This window comes from Chaetodon auriga, chromosome 2 (assembly GCF_051107435.1).
Source record: "Chaetodon auriga isolate fChaAug3 chromosome 2, fChaAug3.hap1, whole genome shotgun sequence".
Classification (NCBI taxonomy): Eukaryota; Metazoa; Chordata; class Actinopteri; order Chaetodontiformes; family Chaetodontidae; genus Chaetodon; species Chaetodon auriga.
In genome coordinates, this window is record NC_135075.1 from 29808762 (window position 1) to 29832432 (window position 23671).

Below are 23671 nucleotides of genomic sequence, written 5' to 3' on the forward strand. Positions count from 1 at the left end.
TTCGCTGGCAGGAAAGTTTCAGAACAATGCAGCCGAAGCCTCGACATCAAAGTGAAGCGTCGTTCTTGCGATTGTCTCTCTTCTTTATCCGTTCCCTTCGCCTCTGTGTTTTAAGACTCGCCTCCCTGTCCTGCGGCATCAAAGGAAGTTTTCAGTCGGAGATGCACGGTTGCATAATCCTGCAGCTACGGCATCGAGCAGCGGGTGATAATTTACAGTTGCCGACAGCCCTAAAATTCCTCTGAACGCGTCTGTTTGCATTGCAGTCGGTGTCGTGTCAGCACGCTGCTCCAGCTGCTCCAGAGCTGCTGTTCAGAGCAGGGAGGAAAATCATCCTGACTGAGCTCATCAATACCCTTTAAAATCACCGGTTTCTACAGAATCTGCACAGAGTGAATGACGGAGACGCGGCCTGAACCTCATTCCTCTTTGTTTCAAAGCAGGACATGACAGACGTGCACAGGCGTTCAGAGCCACAGCTGGCTGCTCAGTCCCGTCTGTCTGGTCCTTTATTCTCAGGCCCCTGATATGTGAGTCTGGAAGTGGGTTGGATGCATCAAAGAGCAAGATATGGTTAAAAACACTCTTTCTGGTGGTGCTGTCCTATAAATTAACACTTGACGGATTGGGGGTAGACTCTCCCTCACAGTTATGATCACTTTACCTTAACTTCATACTAAAGGTGCATAATATTCACCATTAACTAGCTGATTAGTAGCAGCACATTGCCTCTTTTCTGGTCCTCATAAAACACTTACTAATGTCTTATTCTGGGGCTTGGGTTATTAAAGGTTAAGGTTCAGGGAATTATGATCATAATAATAACACTTCTTGACTTACTGCAGCAGTTGTAGAATACAGTCATGCAGAATAAGGTATTAATAAGTGTTTTATAACAGCCGATAAAGAGCCAGTATGCTGCTGATATGCAGGCTAATACTGTCGCCCTCAATATGGAAAGAGCATTTTCGATGGTGGTCTGTCTTTACACAGTTTTTATATCATTATTGGGCAACAACATCCACAAGTTGACGTTTCTGGTTCATCTGATGATGAATCTTGATTCTTATGCAGCAGCATTCAAGTGATCCAGTGTCACTTCGCTCTTTAATTTAATTTAATTTGACCCTTAAGTAAAAGCTTTGGGAGAATAACCCAATAATTCCCGGTTCTTTCAGCTTTAAACATAAACAGGCTCTCATCGCTTCTGTTCTGGCTCATGTTAGTTTTGCTCCATCTCTCACGGAGCCATCAGAGGAAATGAGGTGTGTGAAGACCTTCATGAGGAGGGCACTTTATTTCTTTGAACAGTTAAGAAGGACGTAAATATTCCCCAGTCAGAGGAATATCTTTAGATATTTACAGGTGGAACGTCAATACAGACTCTTCTCTAACAAACACACAGAACACCTGGTCGATGAACGTCTGAGTATTGAGTTCTGTGTGCAACTGGTTAACGGTGAATACGTTAATATAAAGTGTCACAGAACATTTTCCAGTCAACATTTATCTGTAAATTAGATCGTTTCATCCAGGAAGCACTTCGTCTCCTCTGTAGCTACATGAGAGCGTAATTCACAGGAGACAGGGCTGCTCCTCCTCACAGCGAGAACAACGAACACGGCTGCAGTCGCTGATGCTGAACAGTGGAGGGCATTGGTGCAGGAATGTGACAGCTGACAGCAGGTGAAACCGGAGGACGAGCCGAGGAGACTCAGAAACAGTAAGACGTAACCGGATCGCGCCGTGATCTCACACTGTGGGTTTTATGTAACGCTGTGGAGAGGCCAGCTGTAATGCAGGAGAGCCACGATGCCTTCAGTGTCTCGTGGGAGCGCCGTAATTTACATTAGACCTATAAAGCTCTGAGTGGGGAGGTGAGGAGGAAAAGGAGGAGCGGCGGGATGAAAGCAGGAGCGAGAGAAGGAGAGAGGAGGATGAAAAGAGGTTCGAGTCTCTCCGTAAAAAAGAATTCATGGAGGCAGATCAGACAGCAGAAGTGATCAGAAACTCACTGTAGAGCAAGAAACAGCATGTAATAAAGAAAAGAGTAAAAAACTAAACAAAGACAAAGAAAAAAGAACATTTTTAGTGAGTAAGAGATAAACATTTAATCCCTGAATTTAAGGAAGAGTTTGACATTTTTGGAAATAGGCTTTTCAACCGTGATATCAACCTTCTCCTGGACGACAAACCAGATCATTTCACATCCACGACAGTGAAAGCATCACGACCTCTGACACCTGGACAAACGGCGTCGTTCTTATGTGTGTTTTGGCGGGTCAGCGGAGAGACGGACGACGATGGAAGAAGCGCCCAAATGTTGAAATGTTGATTTTCTTTAAGGTTTAGAGGCGATGAATTTAAATGTCAGACTGCAGGAAGCAGCTTCTGCCTTCAGGGGAAATAAAACAGCTGTGCAGCATTTGGCTGCGTTGACCTGCTGCTTCGCTGATAAAATATCTCACTTCTGGAAAAGTTATGTGATGTAAAAAAACCAACAGAATTAATGTTGAGATGTTGCATCTTTTCCCCTGAAAATACCTGGAACTTAAATTTCAGGTTCAGCAACTCATGGCTCCACCTTAAATTACAGACCGTTAAGTTTCTGCAGTGGAAACGGTTTTTAGTGACGAGCTTTGTTCATCATCAGGTCACGGCTGGCGATGTGCTGGAGGAAGCTTTGGCTTCATTCCAACGAGGAAATGCTCAAAAACATACGGTTTGTACGAGATCGTCGACACGAGAGCTCATTTTGAATTTGCGAGCAGGAGAAGGGAGAGTGGGAGAAAAAAGAGGACGAGAGGAAGAGAGAGAGGGGAGGCAGGAGAGGATAAAGTGGGCAGAAGCAACAATGGGAGCTGGGATGTGTTCAGCGTCTCGTGGGACGACTCTAATCTGCATTAGACCTATATTACACGGCTGAGCCGCCGCCTGGACCGTCGCATCACACGGTGGAGGGTTTCACTGCATGTGGACTGAAGAAGACAATGGAAAAAGGCGGAGAGAGAGGAGGAAAGAAGAGAGAGACGGAGAGACGAGTGGGTGGATGTAATGCAGGGATACGAGATGCATTCAGGGTCCTGTGGGACGGAGCTAATTTACATTAGGCCGAGCTGAGAGAGAGAGAGAGAGAGTAATGGACAAAGAGGAGGATGAGAGAAGAGGAGGATGGAGGAAGAAAAAACAAAATGTGGAAGACGAATACAGAGGAAGAACTAACAGAAAAAGACAAAAGAGAGAAGAGAGATGGATGATGGACAGACAGACAGACAGACAGACGGACGGACGGACGTATGGACGGATGGAGGGTTGGATGGATAGATAGATGGTTGATCAGATGGATGACAGACAGACAGACATACAGACAGACGGACGGCTGGACGGACAGATACCTGTAGGAGATCTTTTTGTCCCTCCACTTCTGCCCCGTCAGCGCGTAGCGTTTGTTCCTCTGCCGCCGGCTGGTGTGAGGATGGTCAGGGACGCCGCAGCGAGGTCGCCTCATCCACCTGAACACAACACCACCTTTAAAGTTCACCATCTGTCTGAAGGCACTGCAACTTTTCTGATCCCCCAGCCTCCACACACACGCACACACACACACACACACACACATACTCACACACGCGCACGCCGCACACACACACAGTGTGTTCATATAGCTTGGCTAACGTTGAAGCAAACTCTGCCAAGTACATCTGTTCTTGTGTCTGTGAACGCTGGACGGGTTTCAATCTGTCAGATCACAGCTGTAATCTTCTGAAGGCGGAAACATACATTTCTGTACGTCCAACGACAGCTGGCCGTTCACACCTACACTTTACCAAAACGAGCCCTTTCATATTTTTACATTTTGTGTTTGGTGAAAGGATTATTCATCACTTCTCACCATCACACCTTCTGCTGCAAGTCTGGAACCATTTCACCTGAATGGAACAACTGGGACAGCCTCCACACACACACACACACACACACACACACACACACACACACCCACACCCACACACACACACACACACACACACACACACACACACACACACACACACACACACCACCTCAGCCACTCACTCGATGGTCGTCTCGTCCAGTATTCCCGTCACGGGGATGCCGTAGAAGCGCTGCATGGCGGCCACGGCGGACTGCATGGCCTTCTCCTGCCGCAGGTCTGACGTGCGGACGTCGTGAGGCAGCAGGTAGCCGTAGTTCTTCAGCCACGTCTGAAAGAGGAAGAACACGAGGCGCTGAGTACGATCAGTACGACACAGTTTGAATCCGTGACAACTTTCTCTTTACGTCACAACACTTTTGATGGCGAACTCGTGCTTCAGTTTGAGCTGACAAACAACAAACTACGTTCTGTAGACGTACAACCGCCAAAAACACGGGACGCGCAGCAGTCGTTTCCAAATTCTCCTGATCAAAACCACTTTTTAATGACAGAAAGGGAAGAAGCTCGTTTACTGAAGGGCTGAAACAAATAACTACGTCAGGGGCTGGTGTCGGAGTGGAGGGAACGTTCAGTTCATTTATTCATTTAATCTTTGACGGAGACGTGAACGCAGGTACAAACGATGCTGGGCTGGATGAACCAATCCAAACACAGATGTGTCAGCTCTCTGCAGCCACGACATTCTGTCATCCACATGAACTCCATGATGACACGTTAAGGCCAAACGTTTCTACTTCCAGTTTAAACACAGAAAGCAAACCTTTCTATTCAACACATGAATAAAAATCACTTTAAAAACCTTCATGTTAGCTTCCCTCCTCCTCCTTAAGTGATGACGGTGAGGAGAACGTGTGTGAATTTACTGTGAGAAACGGAGGCGAGAGGACAGAAAACCTTCTTCATTCAGGGTTTAACACGCTGCTGTTCTCAAGCTCAGCTTCTTCGTTTGCACCAGGTTAGAAATTAAATGCGAGCATTTTGGCAAAAACATCTGCGTGAGGAGGACGAAAAGCCATCAGGTTATCAGCTTAATGAAGCGAGCGGGCGACGTCTTCCACGTCTGAAAAGAGCTGCAGAGAAACAGAGAGATGCTGCTGATCTGAGCGGCTCATCGAGGAGGTGAAGGTGCTTTAAAACGCTGCGACTGCTGCAGTTCGCACCAAAATGACCATTGAAGTCAACACAGAGACGTGATGCACGTTTAGGTTCACTGTGACTTAACCTGAAAGAGGACATCTTTAGGTCATAAAGCTGCTGTGGATCACAGAAAAAGACACAAACATCACGTTTTTAAGTTCTTCAAGCGATGCACTGACAGGAAGCAGGAGCTGCTCAAAGCTCGTTTCATGCACTTTTCATAGTTTTACATTTGCTAAAATGTAAACAAAACATGGCAACAACATACTTCCTGTTTACACGCAGAGAGCTGAATTATGGGAACTGTTGCAGAGAAGGCTAGACAGTATATGAAGGTGTTAACAGAGAAGAGGCTGAAACATAAAGTCAGTCTTCACCAAACAGCTGGAACACTTCACGTCAGTCTGTGGTGGAAATCTCCTGTGAGGCAGAACAAGAGGAAGGAGGGAACAGAGGGTGACGAAGAGGATGAAAACAGGCCGCGGAGGGAAGCTGAGATGAAAGGATGAAGAAAGAGCAACTCCTCCTGAGAATGTGATTCACGCTGGTCTGAAAATCGATGCTGAATCCACAAGTTTCCTCACATGAGTCTGATTTGTTGTGTTTTCACTTTGCAGCGCGCCTGTCTCTTTAATGTGACGGGGGGGGGGGGCAGAAAGAGAGAGAGGGGAGGTGAAGAGAGAACCAGCAGCAGAGAGAAAGGAGGGAGGGGGGAGATAACGAGGGGGGGCTGAGTCCTCCTCTCCAGTCGCTCATTAATATTTCAGAGTTCCAGCTTCTCCCGGCTCTCAGCTCCAACATGGACGTCTGACTAACCACCATGACGGACGCAGGGAGGTAACCAGAGCTGAGGGATCCACCCGTCACCCATCACCCCCCCCGAGGAAAATATTCCCCGTCTGAACGCAACCTCCTGACAGACACGTGTGAGGGAATAAACCCCACACACAAGCATCCTCAGTCAAGAAAAAAAGAAAGCTGAAAAAAAGATGTTTTAAGGTGAAAGTTCGGCTCAGTTTAGGCAAAAAAAACAAAGGTTCAGGTTAAATGTCCGTGTCGTTCGGGCTCCTTCGTTACAAAAACAACCACGTGGTTAATGAGACAAACTGAGGTTATGAATTCAATCTGAGTACTGAGTACCTCTAATGTGTACTTAACAGTACTTGAGTAAATGTACTTTCACCACAGGCCTTAAGCAGCTTCAGACTTGTGCTCTGAAGAACTTCACATCGCAGACGACCTTCACCTGTCAACTCTCATCGCACCGTCAGCTCCAGACTGTGTTGATGTACCGTGAAGTATTTCTGTGTACCTGCGGTACCTCGACGTCCTCTGCAGGACGCAGTGACCTCACCGCTTCCATCGCACTGAGTATGGTCCACGACTGAGTACGCTCCAATGAAAAACTCTACATCTGTGGCGATGACGACGGCTCTGTTCTCCAACAAAACATCTCAATCTGATTCCTGTGATTGAATTCTGTTCTATGGTTAAAAAAGGAGCCGCAGGCGGGAATCAACAAACAATTTGACGGCGACAGTCGAGACACGAGAAGACAAAGATCACACGGCCCGATCTACAGAAACACGCTAACGCAGCCCAGACAAGCGCTGAGACCTCCTCGTTCCTCAGGTCTCCTGTTCGCTTCCTTCGTTTCAGACAATAAACACTGAGCAAACACCGACGGTGCAAACTGTGCAAACTGTCAGTGCTTCATTTCATAATCGGCTTCAACAACCGACAGAAAACAGAAAAGACTCCAGAGAACTGCAGCCGGAGACACACACACACACACACACACACACACACACACAAAAGCACTCTGCAATGAAGTCTCAAAGGACCTTGATACTGCATTAGTCAGTATGTGTGTGTGAGTGTGTGTGTGTGTTGATGTGTACATATGTAAGTGTGTAAGTGCGTCCACGTGTATGTGGTTGTGCGTCACTGTGTGCATCCTTTCATCCTTGTGTGTGCCAATGTTTGAGAGAGAGTGAGTGAGTGTGTGTGTGTGTGTGTGTGTGTGTGTGTGTGTGTGTGTGTGCGTGTGTGTGGACATTATTTGGTCACATTGTGAGGACTCGTCTTCCTTATTGGGACAGAGGACGGGAAAAGTCCCCATAATGAAAATCATTACATTTTAAGGTGAAGACTGGGGTACGGGTCCAGGAAATGAATGTAAGTCAATGTAATGTCCTCTGAAGTGATGCAAACATGACTCTGTGTGTGTGTGTGTGTGTGTGTGTGTGTGTGTGTGTGTGTGTGTGTGTGTGTGTGCGCACTCTGCTGACGAGTGGGCCAGCTGCTGCTGGCTCAGAGGAAGCAGTCTGAATTAAATAATTCACCAGCTGCTATTACACAACAATTACTACAGTGCCATCAAAGCTCTGAAAACACACACACACACACACACACACACACACACACACACACACACACACACACAGTTTCATACAGCATGAGTACAGTCACATCAATCACAGACGAGATAAACCAGTGATTTATGTTTCTCTTACTGGATGTTTAATTAATATTCATACCTGAAGAAAATGGCTTCTCTCAGCTGGTGGGCAGTGATTCATTGGACGTTCTGGGAGTTTGAGACGCCACAGAGACACACCTCTCAGTCACTGCCTCACGAACAAAGCGTCCGAGAAACACAATTATCCAGAGAGGAGCAGAGAGGAGCAGAGAGGAGGAGCACATCTCCAGCCTCCTGCCTGAGAGGAGGAGCGTTTTCCTCCCTGCAGGACAAAATGACCAGCAGCAATAATCAAATCACCAAATTTCTGTCCTGAACCTGGAATCTGAGGATTTTCTTGGAGCTCATTCACAGCTCAATGATCACACCTTCATCGAGGACGGCAAAGGACAGGCGGGACACAACACCCCCATCAGTCCTCCCATCTCTGTGTGCTTCTTCTTCTGCTGCTGCACACACAGTAAAAACCACAGAACTTAGAAATAAACGGTCAAAATATCAACGCAAAACAACTTTTTATGCAACTTCTATGATTCCTGCAATTTGTGTGACTGCAGATAAGATCAGTGCAGGTGTCAAACGAGATGATAGTGAAGGTTTGTAAAGTTATTTAGCATCATTTAATGCACGTGTATGACATGTATGTCAAAAAGCATGGTCCCACACAGGAGGTGCAGCACAATGAGCAAAGAGTTTCACGTTAAATATCTGAACTGTGCTTTAATACTTCATCATTTTACTTGCATGAAGGTTGCGAGTGTGCAGTGAATCCTGGTGATTCGAGCCTGACGGTTAATATTTCTGCTGGTGGGGTGCAGCGTTTGTTGTGCAGCTGAACTTCAGAAACCCCCTGCAGGCCTCTGAGGACGACAGCCAACAAAACAGAAATCTAAGTAAAATAAAGCACATAAACAAAAAAAGAGCTCGTCGCACAAGCGATCCTCTGTGCTCCTGTATTTTGCTTTTGCTGACCTCACAAAATGAATTTCCATGCTTATGGAGCAGGATGCTGTCAGTTTGGAGCGCGTGGGGGAGGCAGGCGGGCGAAGGGTGCTTCAGAATTTTAACTACGTTTTTATTTATCGAGCCTGAAGCAGCAACGGCGATTATTCAGGGGTCAACAGTCACTTTGTGCTGACTCATCGTGCGCTCAGCTGGCTGATATGATGGAATCATCCTGAGAAGATGAAGCTCATGTGTGCCTTTTTGTTTAAGAGCGCTGAAATGAAAAAAGACGCGAGGAAGACGAGAGATGAAGGCTGTGCTTTGAAACGCTGGGAACAAAGTGTGGACAAAGTGAGGACGTCTCCTGTCCAGTGTCCTCACATCGTTGCTGGGATGAAACCACAGATGTCTCCATTGGTTTAGACACCGTCCAATCACCTGTCAGCACAGGACGCTTCCTGGACGTCCTCTCAAAATGTTTGGTGTTAAAAATCCATGAAAACCTTCATGAGGAGTTTGATTTCAGCACATTCAGATAAACTGATGAACAGGACTGAGGCTTTGCTTTGATTCTTATGCAAGATATTTTCTCCACGTGCTTTTCCACTAAAACCAGTTTAATCCATGCAATGCATTTGGGATTTGGCCAATAAAAGAGTGACGTGTGACAGCAGCAAAGTTGTGTGTTGTCTGCACGGCCGTCACTCAGGACGCCGCCGCCGCGCTGCTTTGGTTCTTCCACAGATCGATACGGACAAATTACCACAAGACAAAACGCAGGAAACCGGCCGAAAAGCTTGTGCTGCTCCAAATAATTAAAACAATAGATATCAGAGGTGACAGGGAGCTCGAGAGGTGGGGTGAAAAACACGACATTAATACACATCAGCCAGCGGGGGGGGGGGTTCAGTGAAAAGGTTTCAGAGGACACGGTCTTCACGAGGACACGGTCTTCACGAGGACATGGTCTTCATGAGGACACGGTCTTCACGAGGACACGGTCTTCATGAGGACACGGTCTTCACGAGGACATGGTCTTCATGAGGACACGGTCTTCATGAGGACACGGTCTTCACGAGGACATGGTCTTCATGAGGACACGGTCTTCACGAGGACACGGTCTTCATGAGGACACGGTCTTCACGAGGACACGGTCGGTGTGTCACTCTGATCTGCTCGGTCTTACAGGGTGTTTAAGGAGCAGCAGAGGACAGTGAACGCACCACGCAGCTCTGAATACGTGTGAGTGGATGAACGTGGTGCTGCTACACTCAGTACCTACTAAAGTACAAGAAGCAGTACTGCAAGATAAGAGTACTCTTATGAGTGAAAGGCCTGCATTCAAATATACTTACCAGGAATAAATACAGAATTATTTCAGAGTAATATTATGATTAATTATATCACTGCATTATGAGTGTTGTATTAATGTGTTTTGGAATTATTAACGTGAATCTGCAGCGACTTGTAACTTAGTTATTAAATAAATGTGGAGAAGAAGCAGAAAGTAGCATTAAATGGAAACACTCAAAGTACAAGTACCTCAAAACTGCACTTAAGTGCAGTACTTGACTGAATGTACTTGGTTACATTCCCCCAGGCTGATGTGTTTAAATGTGTGTGAGAGTGCTGAGCATCATCGTCATCATCATCATCATCACTGAGGGTCCAGCAGCAGATCCGAGCGACTGATGTTACTGCAGTAAAACTTCATTTCTTCAGTGTCTCTCTCGCCCACTCGCTCGCTCTCTGTTCCACTGCTCATCCATTCAGTTACATAAATTACACCAAACATCAGGAGCATCAAACCTGCCTCCTCCAGCTCTGCTTTCTACCTGTTGCTCCTGGAAACAACACGAAACCTTCAGACACTTGGACACTCGAAGGTTTCGTCCGCGTCTGCTTCAATGTCTCAAACTAAAGCGTCTTCGTCTTTTTGTTCGACGCATTTTTCAGGCCACTTCTTCCAAACAGCTGAAGGAGCTCCATAAATCTATTAGCATTTCTCCAGATGAAGAACATCCATAAGAAGAATGAAGGTCTGGATCAGAGGCAGGCAGAGTTGGAGAGCACAGAACAGGAACCAGGACGGGGTCGACCTGAAAAAGCCGATGATGGTTCCTCAGCAGCTCCAGCTGCAGAAGGACCCTTTAAAGACGGATTCATCAGCAAACATCATGGATGCTGCCGGGATGAGGAAGACCAGCGTCTCACTAATCTTCAGAGATCTGTCCTGCATGAAGGAAACAGCTGAAGACGTTCAGACTGGATGGAAGAGGAGAGCCGACTCCAGCATTTGCACATACAAGCGCTTAAAGCTGAGACTGAAGTTCATTTCAGGTTCTGGATTAATCTGTGATAAACTGCTCGCTGTCATCGTTTGTTCGGGTCAATCAGTCTGAAACCCAAAGACATCAGCTGCCACATAAGACGAAGAAAAACAGCAGATCCTCACAAAAGGTCACAGCTGCTTAAAAATGACAGAAACAAATAATTGATTGATTGTTAAAAAAGTTACTTTTAAGAATTCATTTTTTCTGTCAATTAATGAATCGATCAGCTCTACAGGTTGGCCTCACACACGTCAGATACCTCCAGACGTATCACATCAACGTTTCCACAGCAGGAGTCAGAGTGACGTGTTCAGGACATGAGCTCAGCAGGAGGAGGAGGAGGAGGAGGAGGAAGAGGAAGAGGAGGAGGAGGAGGAGTAGGAGGAGGAGGTGGAGGAAGAGGAGGAGGAGGAGGAGGAGGAGGAGGAGGAGGAGGAGTAGGAGGAGGAGGAGGAGGAGCTGTGGGCTGTTTGTGGTGAATAAAGCAGGTATTTTAAGCCAAACTCGGTCAAACGAGGAGTCGACCCACAGCGCTGTCACAACGTGAACCTGGAAATTTAAAGGCAGTTTGAACGAATCTGGATTTTGCAGAAAGGCACATCTGTCAACATCTGTCCTGCTGATCTGACCTGTTTGGAAACACGTTCGTCCTTTAAGAGGCAAAATGTGCAGCGAGGCTCAAATTCTTCTCGCTCAGTGGAAAAGTTTTGTAGCTGCAGACGGTTTTCTGTCTGCAGTCTGTCCGTTTGCATCTGTGTCCACCTGCCCGTCTGTCCACCTGCCCGTCTGTCTGTCCACCTGCCCGTCTGTCTGTCCACCTGCCTGCCGTCTGTCCACCTGCCTGTCTGTCTGTCCACCTGCCCGTCTGTCTGTCCACCTGCCTGTCCGTCTGTCCACCTGCCTGTCTGTCCACCTGCCCGTCTGTCCATCTGCCCGTCTGTCTGTCCACCTGCCTGTCTGTCCACCTGCCCGTCTGTCTGTCTCTGCCCGTCTGTCCACCTGCCTGTCTGTCTGTCCACCTGCCCGTCTGTCCACCTGCCTGTCTGTCTGTCCACCTGCCTGTCTGTCCACCTGCCTGCCGTCTGTCCACCTGCCTGCCGTCTGTCCACCTGCCTGCCCGTCTGTCCACCTGCCTGTCTGTCCACCTGCCCGTCTGTCCACCTGCCTGTCTGTCTCTGTCTATCTGTCCACCTGCCCGTCTTTCCACCTGCCTGTCTGTCTCTGTCCACCTGCCCGTCTGTCTGTCCGCCTGCCCGTCTGTCCACCTGCCCGTCTGTCTGTCCACCTGCCCGTCTGTCCACCTGCCCGTCTGTCCATCTGCCCATCTGTCCACCTGCCTGACTGTCTCCCCACCTGCCCGTCTGTCCACCTGACTGTCTCCCCACCTGCCTGCCTGTCTGTCTACCAGCCCGTCTGTCCACGCCCGTCTGTCTCTCTCTGATGCTTCAACCCGTGCGTCCTCCTGCTGCCTCGTCTCCTCCGCCTGTCTGCTGTGATAAAAATAGACCTCATCCCCTCCTGCTAAACTATTTACCGTCTCTCAGCTTGAGTGCAGCGGGTGCAGCCCGCCGGGCGCGTCCCCGTCCAAACGGTGCGTTCAGGCCTGATAACTGAGCCGTTTATCTCCGAATGTTTCCTCACATCAGTTTGTGAAAACACCTCAAGCTGTTGTTACACTGGTTTCTATTGAGAAGACGCAGAAAAAAACTGAGCCAGAGGCAGAGAACAGGTACAATAAATACTGAGCACAGCATGACCTGGAAATGTATGTTCATCTCAGTCATTTGCCTAATATTGATATTTGCTGGTTATTTTCTTGATAAATCAGTTCACTTTTTGTCCTATAAGATGTCAGATAACAGTGAAAGATGCCAGTCGGACATTTCCAAAGCTGGAAACAGAAAGTTTGCTTATTTATTTTAATCATGTTTGCTTGAAAAATGTTTGAAATGATTAATCAGTTTTCAAATTTGATGTTATTTCTATCGATCGACTCACGATTTCAGCTTGAATCTTTGGATCTACTGAAAGACGTCCTTCAAAAATTAAAGAATTACAGATGGCAGAAAATGAAATCAAGAAGAAAGAGCAACATAAAGAGACGCAGTGTACTTTAAGTAGCTCATCTAAGAAGAGGAAAAGTGCCTATTATGCAGAAAAATGAGACGTTTCTATAATAAATGATCTTACTGGGTTTTTAGTCACTGTTGCATTCAGGTGTAAGGAGCAGCGACCTCTAGTGGTCACAGTAATTATGACAGGATGAAGTCTGGTGACGGAGTATAAAGAGCAAGAAAGTCCACGAATGGAGGAAGGAGGGCGAGACGTACAGTTGTAGCTGGTTGTGGTCGAGCTAATATACTGTATAACACAGTATAATATACTGTACTGCATGTACTGTTTGGATAGTTTATAACAGGGAGTCATATTTATCTAAATATTTTATATATAGTTAGTAAAATCTGACACTAAAAGAGTAAAAAGTACAATATTTCCGTTTGAATTGGAATTGAAGTAGCATGAAGTAGAAAGTATAAATACAGTGTAGAAGTACAGTGTAGTATAAAATCTGAACTTCAGTTCGGTTCAGGTCTCGTCTCAGGATAAAAAGTCCGATCTGATCGCACAGGAAAGGGAAGTGAACCGCTCTGGACTCCGTGTGCTCGCCTCCTTCTTCCTGCTCCTGCAAACATCTCGTTCAATAACAAGATTCCACAGAAGACACCAAAGCGTCAGCGGCGTTGAGCGGCGACTGATGAATGGATGAAATCAGCATTTGTCACTTTAACAACGTTCATCACAAATGAAACCGTTCGCCTTGAAAACTGCCAAAGAAAGCGACCAGCGTCTTAATGATGTCATCATCAACGTGTTTCATCCATGGACAGAAGATCCACTGAAACCTCCGAGTTTTCAGCTCGATTCGTCCTGTTTGATCCACAGCAGCTGAGGGATTATGGGAAATGGTGTTTGTTTAAGGCGGTTAAATATTGAAATGGCGAATAAACGTTTCTCATTTCAGTCATTTGCATGATCAGAAATGTTCGTGGGTTTTTGAATGAGATTTTCTTACATCTGGAGCAGAACCAGGAAGTTCTCTATTGGCTTAACGAGCAGCAGGAAGCAGTGCGGCAGGTGATCTGTGGGTTTCTGTTCCCCGGCCTTCGTCTGTCAGGCCTCCCTCAGCTCTACCTCACTGGTCAAAGCTGCCGGTCTGAAGGCAGCTGAACACACCGATTCAACGTTTCCTCCCAGGATGCAGAGCGAAGTCTGCGGTGACCTGAAGCTCAAAGCAGCGTTAGCATTCACCTCAACCCACGACCTTTGACCTGGACCAAAGAGCTCTGGCTTCACACACACACCTCTTGTTCCTCACACACTCTTCATCCTCTCATCTTCACTGTGCAGCGACACAACAGGCCCTCAGCGCCTGGGAAGCGTTTGTCACAGATGTTCAGAAAAGGCTTCCTCGCGCTCTTCCTCACGCTCTTCCTCACACTCACACGCTGCCTCCTCTCATTGTTTCTCATCTGTCACTTGAATACGAGTGCTGCGGCTCGGGGGGCATCTGAAGACACTGTAAGAGCTCGACCGGTGGTTTGATTTCTGGCTTCCTGGCATCTCGCTCGGGGCGGCGCGTCACTTCCGTGAAGCTCTGCAGATATTTTGATTTGATGTGATGGACACAGAAACGCCAAGAACATCTGAAGCATTTTAAAAATGGCCGTTCATTTTCCACTAAAACGCAGCCTCGTTAGATTTTAGCTGCTGCTACACAATTACCTTCATCAACTTTTCCATTTTTCCCCGATAACTGAGCTGAAGGTTGTTGATTTGAGACTGAAAGCCGAATCTGAGCAGAGGCTGTAGGAATGCTGACCGTGAACTGTGGTAATAGAGCACTAACGCAGCGAGGGGTTAAGGGTTCAGCTCCCACCGGGCCAATCCAAGCTTCAAATGTATGCAGTCATGTTGCCGTGAGGCACTTTGGATAAAAGCATCTGCCAAATGGCATATTGTTGCCGTGTCTGTCTCGAAAATGTCAAACTTTTCAGAAACCCAAAATAACAGGCCTGTTTTTAACTTGATGACAAAGCAGTTCAGGAGTTTGTCCCGTGGGTTTAAGAGTTTTATAAAGCCTGTGGGTGAGTGTTCACATCCTTTACTTCAGTGAAAGTACTACAAGTCCTGCATTCAAAACCCTATATATAGTATTATTAGCAAAATGTACTTAAATGATCAAAGTAAAACTCCTGGTGTGTCAGTAAAGTGTTCCTGTCAGAGTGTTTCTCTCTGCTGTCTGTGGATTCATGTGTTCATTCATGCTCCTGCTGCATTCATGTATTCATTCATTTTACTGCTGTAGATGTTTCAGCTGGAGCTCATTGAACTCCTTTATATCCTGTTGGTGCTTTAATCTTCATCAATGCATCAGATCCTATAAGATCATCACAGGTTTGCAGCTCGGCCGTCCTGTGAGAACCTCGTATCTCAGAAAAACAGGCTGTTTTCAGCTTTGTGACGATGATTTTCAGCTGATCCAAGAGGCTTTTTAAAGAGTTTATTGAGCTGAAGAAGACATGAAAGAACTCTTTGTCCTTCAGTTCAGCACAAACATTCAACATCAACACAGCTGGAGATACGAGCTTTTCACTGGACAGGAAGGGCGTGAACAATGAAGTGTGTAAAGTAACTGCTAACAACTCGTTGGTGCTTTTCTCTGTTTGAAATGAGCGTAAATTCAATGTCTTTGGACTGTTGATGGGAAAAGCATTTGAAGACATTTTTCCCATCTTCAGACGTTACAGACAATATGACTGATTGACTAATCAAGTAGCAGCTGGAGCCTCGGTCGGGTGGAACAGCACCACCATGCTGGACACTAATTAACAGAAACAGATGATCTGATTAGTCGAGGACGATCGACGCAGCGGCAGCAGTCATGTGGTCACTGTGCTGAAGACGGAGCTGAACCGGCAAACAAAGCTTCTGATTTAACCAGTCAATGTTCGTTCCAACCCTCATCTTTGGTGACGAGCTTTGAGTTGTTACCAAATGATGAAGCTGAAATGATTTCCTCCGTCTGAACACACTTACGGCATGTTTAATGATAACATGATGCAATAACAACGTCAATGCAAAGACATGAACAGACACAAATCTGTCATTTTGGACCAGGCAGTGTGAACGACGCAACACAAATGTGCAAAATTTGCATTCATTGGAGGATTTCTGGGTAAGTCTGGCGGTTAGGAGACCCTGGGGTAGACCCTGGACACGCTGGAGAGATGGTTCATCTCCTCTGGTGTGGGAAGGTTTTGGGATCCTCCAGCAGGAGCTGGAGACACTGCTGGAGAGACGACTGTCTCAGCCTGCAGCCAGCACCACCGGCCGGGTAAGAGGAGGAGAGAGGATGGATGGAGACTCTCAAATTCTAACAATAATCAACACACACACACACACACACACACACACACACACACACACACACACACACACACACACACGAACGCACGTACACCAACATTTATGTAATGCGAAACCCTTTTGAAGAATGCTCAGGTGGGACTGATGGGCTCGTAGCTATGACCTCATGTCTGTAGTGTCAAATAACACTCCACACATCATTCTGTCTCTCTCTCTCTCACACACACGCACACACACACACGTGCTGGAAGACACAGCGATCAATGACTGCCAGGATATAGATGACGTAAAGCCTGACACTTTTAGCAGCTCATACTGTCTTAAACTGATACTCCGACTGATGAAAGAAGAGAGAAAATTTACTGTATTGACATTTTCATCGTTCATGAGTAAAATGCACCAAACCGACCGACAGACAAGACGGTCAATACTGGACTATTTCCAGTCCCAACATTTTTAAAACGCTCGCTCTCTGCAGTGTCTGGGCGTGCCTTCACGCCTCCTGTGGTGTGGTTACGGTTAGGAATAAATCACGGTTATGGTTCATAAAAGGCAAATATTAACTGCTGGTCTGTGACGGGAGGTGAACTCTGACACTCTACAGGTCACCGCCCCGACCTTCACACCCTGAAGCCTGATTTATAGTTGTATGTTGAGGAGTTACAGCAGACACTGAGTGTTGCCACTGGATGTAAATCACGAGGGGCTGAATCGTCCAATCAGGGTGTGACTCTTGGGATAGAGGAAGAGCATCAGAACGTTTTTTTGTCCCAACAACCAAATCTGAAGGGATACTCAAATCCATAATAGTGTTTATGTGATGTGTTTATGTAAAAAACAACAAATTCAGGATATTTTTTAACCTCAAACTGTGTGAAAACTCAAATACCAGTTTCACTGCAGCTGCACAGAAAAGCACCGGAAACAAGCGAAGACAGTCGCGGTCCAACAACAGGAACGCTTTACCTTCAGTTCAATAATTCAAAAGCCCCCTCAGGTACACATCAGAGTCTGCAGAGTCATTTGATTCAGCTCAAATAAAAACTCCTCCTCCACACCTGCAGCCTTCACACTCGGGGAATTATGATCAATGCGAACAGTGTTTGTCGACTCAAACGCTGAGCAGTCTTTATGCTGCGTGTCAGCACTGACTGAGTTATTATGTGCAGCGGCAGCTCGTCTCTGCAGCAGCTCCCCAAAGAAGTTTCTCTTCACTTTCATGGTTTTGAGCCAGAAAAGTGTTTTTTCAAGGCGACGGTTCATTCCAGTAAAATTCTTAAAGTCAAATATTTATTCGTTGGCTTATTGATTCTTCACATATTTTGTCCTCCTCTTGCTCATTGACTAAAAATTACTGGAAAGTGTGGAAACGACCTTTGACTCACAGCACAAAAAGTTGTTTTATTCTTAAGCAACTGGCTTCAATCACTCTTCGTTTTGGTTTTGTTTGTTCATAATTCCGTCTGTAGAGTTCCTGAGAAACTGCAGATTCAGGCTGTCTGGGAATAACTATAAAATAAATATAATTCTAGGTTGTTTGAAGATGACATCACGTCACTCTTTTGGTGTGAGCTGCAGATGGAGGGCAGGAAGTGATTTTCTGCACAGGAAGGTCACTCAGATCGATCAAACCGAGAAACAACAAGGAGCTTTTATCGAGAGCCAAAAGTTGTTGATTGATGCAAGAAACTGACTGAAAACCATCGTGTGAACCTTCGCTCCGGGTCGGGAGCACCGGCTAACGGTGGAAATGGTGAAACATTTTCGCATAGAACAGCTGAACGTTCATAACGTACCCTGTCTTGTTTCAAGATGATCCACGCCTTTCGTGGCGTTTCAGCTGACCTTTGTGAGCAAACAACCGTGACGTAAACATCAATATTCAGCTCGGCGGCTCTGAACGTTTGCTGCTCGGTTAATTCTCAGGACAATAAAAACTACACACGCTTAAAAAACCAAACGACACTCATCCCGGAGCACTTTGGTACTGAAGTCGTGGACCAACCACAAATAAGAAAGTTGGTACTTTTGTCTGCTTTCATTTGTTTTCTGGAGCAGAACAACGTCTGAATGAGCAGCTGGTTGTTTTATCTGCTGAGTCAACAGCAGCAAATCTTTCAGTTCAGGTGAAGAATCGCTCGTCTTCATCACGTAAGAGTCACATCCAACATATGATCTGATTTTCTGTTTCATCCTTCATCTCGTCCATTGCGGTTTTCACTTCCTGCCCTCCGTCTGCATTTAATGTCACCTGACTACAAACAACCTGTTATTAATACCCATCACTGAAGACCTAATGACCAGAGATCCCCTGACATCACAGCACCACTGCTGGATCGCCAGCTGACCTCTGCAGAGCACGAGCAGAAACATCAGAACGACGGCGCGGCACCGGAGACGCTGCCGGATCATCGCAGCATCACTTCAAAGGGAAACTTCTCAGGATGCAACAAAGGCTCGATCGCAGCGGCTCGGCGTGGAGTGATGACAGATGGGTGAGCAGATTTATCAACAGATCGATGGAGATGTGATGGATGGAGGGAGCAGAGGAGGCCTGGAAGATGGATGGAAGGACGTGGGAAGAAGCTCTATTCTGCTCGTGGACTGCTGTCAAAATTCTCGTCCCGCTCTTCAAAGTTGGGTCAGGACACGCTGTTAATGAAAGAGGAGCTGAAGATTGAAGGCTGCACTGTGGCACAGTTATCCCTCCTCTGAGCTCACCTTCTAAAACTCAAACATCTGTGATCAATACTTTTATATTTGAAGTGGATCAAATGATGTGAAAGGTGTCGTTCACAGTGACGAACCCACAGAGATTCATCGGCACACTCTGCGGCTCCACTCAGCTTTTCACCCTCTTTCAAACGGTTTTGTTTTTCCGACCTGCGACTCGACGGTGTCACCGTCGTTTCCAGCAGCTGCTGCGGCTCTGATAAACCCTGTTCACTGCCTGCTCGGCACCAAACGGCAGACAGACGCAGTCAGAGACGAGCTGCTGAAGACAGTGGAACATTTAAGCAGCTGCAAGTTTGTGGAGATCATAACAGAGCAGAGTGAGGGCTTAGGACCACTGGATCGGAACAAACACGACTCCAAATGAGTAACTATGCTGCTCTGAACCTGCAGGCTGTACGTCCACAAGTGTCTGAAAACAAGTTCACTGTATCAGCTTCATGCAGTGATTCATCAGTGTTGTGTTTAAGACATAAAGGCAGCATGTGTCGGCCAAGAGGTGGAGGCAGGAGCTTTCCACGTCACCTGACCTGCACGTCTCTGGACTCCTGAGGAAACGAAAACAGCAGAACAAACTCATATCATATCAATAAAGAAGTCAGGCAGTAATTTTCCCTTTTCCATCATTCTGTGACCGACTGTGATGTGAGTGCATGCAGCAGGAGGCTGCAGACGGCAGAGCACAGTCCGACTGAGAGGAGCTGTTGTATCTCTGAGAATCTGAAGCTGGTTTGGAGCCTGCAGCTCTTCATCAGCTCTTCATCAGCTCTTCATCAGCTCTTCATCAGCTCTCTGGAGCTGCTCTGTCGTCAGCCATTATTCCCCGTCATCTTTCAAAGTGACGGGCAGTCAGAAAGTGCTGAAGATGACCACTGTCTTGTTTTGCTTGTTTTGTGATGAACGATAGTGGTCAGCGCAAAGCTCACTGACAAACAGTGCATTTCCTGTGACTACTTCACAATAAAAGTCAACTCTTGTTTTGATGGTTAAGTGCTTTTAATGTGAAGCTGCAGCTGCAGGAAATGTTCAGTTTGCATTAGCAGAAACTTAATTAAGCATTTTTTCTCGTAATGTCGACACAGTTCATATCACTGCAGGTTTCTGATGGGAAGCGTCACGCTAACCGCTGAGCGAGCGCGTTTGCCCTTTTGTTCCTTTTCACGTTTTAATTTGTCACTTTTATGTTCATTTACAAAAAAACCTTGTCATCTATTGGTTTGAAAAAAAGAAAAGAAAAACAATCCAGTGCTGAACATCACATGCAGCGCTGGGATGATGTGTACTGGCTGCAGGCACACAGCATAATTAAATTCACATCTCGGTGTGAAATGATTTCCTCTTCCTGTGCCACCACAGTAATCAAACATAATCCACGCTCTGCGGCCTTCTGCTCTGCACCCAGAGAGCTTATTGAGGAGCAAGATGCTTTTTCTCCTAACGGGCAGAGTCCTGCCTGATATTCATTTTTAATTGGAAGTGCACTTGCATTTCCGTCCTGCTCAGCGTCTCATGTCAGGAGACGCTGCACTGCTGGACTCTGTTCGAGAGCTGCAGCCGACTGCGAGACGTGCTGCAAGAAGGCGCCCGCTGCGCATCCGTTTCTGGCTCATATTAAAACAGTGATCTGCAGGGTCCATTAACCATTACATGCTCCATCCTACACAACAGCTTCTCTTGTGATTACATGACAAAGAGAGCTTCGGCGCTGCATGGCTCCTGTTTGTCACCAAGAAAATCGCAGTTTGATCCTGACACGAACATAAGGCAGCACAAAGAGACAAAGGTAAAAAAAAGAAGAGAGAAGTGTGCAGAGGAGATCTGCAGCTCTAAACGACAGTGAGAGGTTTCTGAAGAAGTTGTGGAAAGCTGTGACGACGCCGACTCTGAACTGACTCAGCCTGGATTTCTGCCTCCATAAGCTTCAGCTTCATAAACCACGTTAAACACAAAGTGACGCCATGTTTCATACGAGGTTTTCTCGCTGTGTCCCACACTGACAGTCCTTCAACGAGCTGTGACTGCAGCTAAAAATACACAAAACTCTGACACACAATCGTGTTTGTTTAGAATAAAGGAAACAAAACCAAAGCAGGTTGTAAAGTGTAGATTTAAACAGGGAAACATAATTAATCTGCTGAGTCTCACGTTCAAGTCTCACGATAGAAAATAAGAAAAGAAAGCGACACTTTCTAAGCGCTGAGCTCTGAGATGTGAAATAATGCAGAGAATGTATACGAGGATGTAACTGCATGCGGCTTGGTTTAATCCTGTTAGGCTGGGCGTGCAGGGGGGTATGACTCACACCAGAGACGAGAGGACAGACACACCGTCACAGGGACGGAGGACAGCGTCGGTCTGTCTCTGGCCATGGAAACCTGCTGACGGTGGACACACACGTCTCCGTCCTGCTGCCCACAGAGTTCAGCTTCATCTCTTTCTTTGGCTTCTTCTCGTCTTTATCTCGAGTCTCTCTACCTTCACCGCCTGACGTCCTGTCTCCTGCTGCAGTATTACACAACTCGCCCTCTTTTCTTCTCACCCTTTCCACTTCTTTCACAGGGCTTCATGCAGACATGGCTGATCTTAAAACTGGTGACATTACGGTAAAAATGGGCTATAATAACAAAGCAAAGAGGATAAACACAGCAGACCAAGTGATAAGTAAAACTCAGCAGTTCCGCCCTGCGCTGCTCTCTCAGCATGGCAGCCTGATAAAGGTGTGTGAACAGCTTCAGCTGATCACTTTCATTAGTCTGCGCTTCACTGCTCACACTCTGCTTTCTCTCTGCTTCGTAAAATAAGACAAGCGGCCGACTGGAGCCTTTCAAAGCTTCCCAATCCATTTCATCTTCACCGTTTGAGTCCAGTTAAGAGAATAAAAGCATGCAGGAGGGAAAGATGCCTCCTAAAAACTCACCCTTTATAAAGGACTCAGAAGATTTATTAATGGTTAATAAGTCAAATACAGACGCTTTATGCAGCAGTTACATCTGCACTGAGAGCAGCTTCCAGGTTGGTTGGAAATCATCCCGACATTTAGTGTTTGAGCTCTTCAGACCTTTTGACCTCTGAACTGACAGCATGTCACATAAATCAGCAAAGAGCTAACGACTGGTTTTAACGCATTATAACGTCGTTAAGTGTTAATTCATGTATTTGTTGCTATAATCGATCCTGTCAGTCCTCCTCAACTGATGCAACTTTCTAAAATCCTTTTATGTTCATTACCTCTTTATTAATGACTCGTTAACATTTACTGCATTAGGATGACTTTTTATAATGTGAGACACGCACCATCATTTATTAATGAGCCGATTATCAATTATTCACCAGCAAGAGATATTTTCCCCCCAAAGTTTCTCTTATTAATGGGTTGTATATTAATTTAATAAAAGATTTATTATCTATTAATAAAGTCATCAGTTGCAACTTAACCCCCCCCCCCCCCCCCCCCACATACACACACAGAGTCTTATGAGGCATCTTCTGAGAAAGTGGCACTGATGATGATGATGATGATGATGATGATGATGATGATGATGGCTGACAGCAAGAAATGATGATTTGTCAGCTGTGAAGTTTACAGCTTCATCAGACTTCTCCTGTGCTTAGTCGCAGTAGTCGGAATAAACGATGTGTGTAATGACTTTCTATCATAGTAGTTTGGAAAAAAAGGTAAGTTAACAAAGGCAGGCAGGCGGCGCCGAGCCGGCCATCCACCACATTCCTTCTAACTACTTCAAACTGCTCTTCACATGTAGTTTGTCCCTGGCTCACTGCATACAAACAGTACAATACCCTCATCAAATGCACAATGACAACTCCTCTTATTTACAGCTGCAGCTTGCACTGAGTGTGCAGTAAAGTGTGTGTGGGTGGGCGAGAAAGACAATAGCTGGAGAGGAGGGAGGTGAAAAAAACTGGAGACAGAAGGAGACAGATGAATAACGAGAGAGAGGGAGGACGGACTGTGAAACAATGATGCTGCCCATCAAAAAGCCAAAATGTTCTGAACGCGCAGCGGGAGGCGGCGGCAAAAATAGACGTGAATATGAAGTCCGGGCTGCGTGTGTGTGCGCTTCGCTCCGAGGACGGCAAACCAGGACAAAGCTTAAAACTCGTAACAGCCGTGAATTCACAGCCGCCTACGAAGTGTACGTACACACGGCTCTGATAAGCGCAGCACTGCAGGCTCATTTAGCCCGTTTCTCGGGTGTAATGTAGTGTTTACAACACCCCAGGGACCAGCCTTCCTCCCTCAGCTCCTCTCCTCATGGGAGGGAGGAGAGAAAGACACAAAGAGGCCCGGAGAGGTTTGGAAACACACTTTCATCTCACAAAACCATCAACTTGGCCGTCCGCGCCGTCGTCACCTCCATCATCGTCACGCTAATCTGAAACCTGGACGTCCTGTCAATCACCATCATCATCACCATCATTCATATTCATCACCGCTGTTTACTGTCGCTGCCAAGTGTGTCATCGTTCCTGCCTTTGCATCACGCTCATCATCCTCATCACCACAGTCTCCATCATCATCATCATCAGCGTCGACAGGCTGGCAGCTCCATGCAGCCGTTTGGAGAAGGCCTCTTCTCAGCAGCACAGAGTAAAACTCATGGAAAGTGAGCTGGAAGAAAAAATACTGGCTTACTGTCA

General features: G+C 46.5%; 1 protein-coding gene across 1 annotated transcript in view; it reads right to left on the reverse strand.

The window, feature by feature from the left end:
• mmp24 (matrix metallopeptidase 24) overlaps positions 1–23671 on the reverse strand; it is a 56093-nt gene that overhangs the window by 26033 nt on the left and 6389 nt on the right. The window contains exons 2-3 of the mRNA XM_076746186.1: positions 4075–4223; positions 3396–3512 (exon numbers count right to left, since the gene is read on the reverse strand). Coding sequence (XP_076602301.1) covers positions 3396–3512; positions 4075–4223 — 266 coding nt within the window. The remainder of the gene's footprint in view (positions 1–3395; positions 3513–4074; positions 4224–23671) is intronic.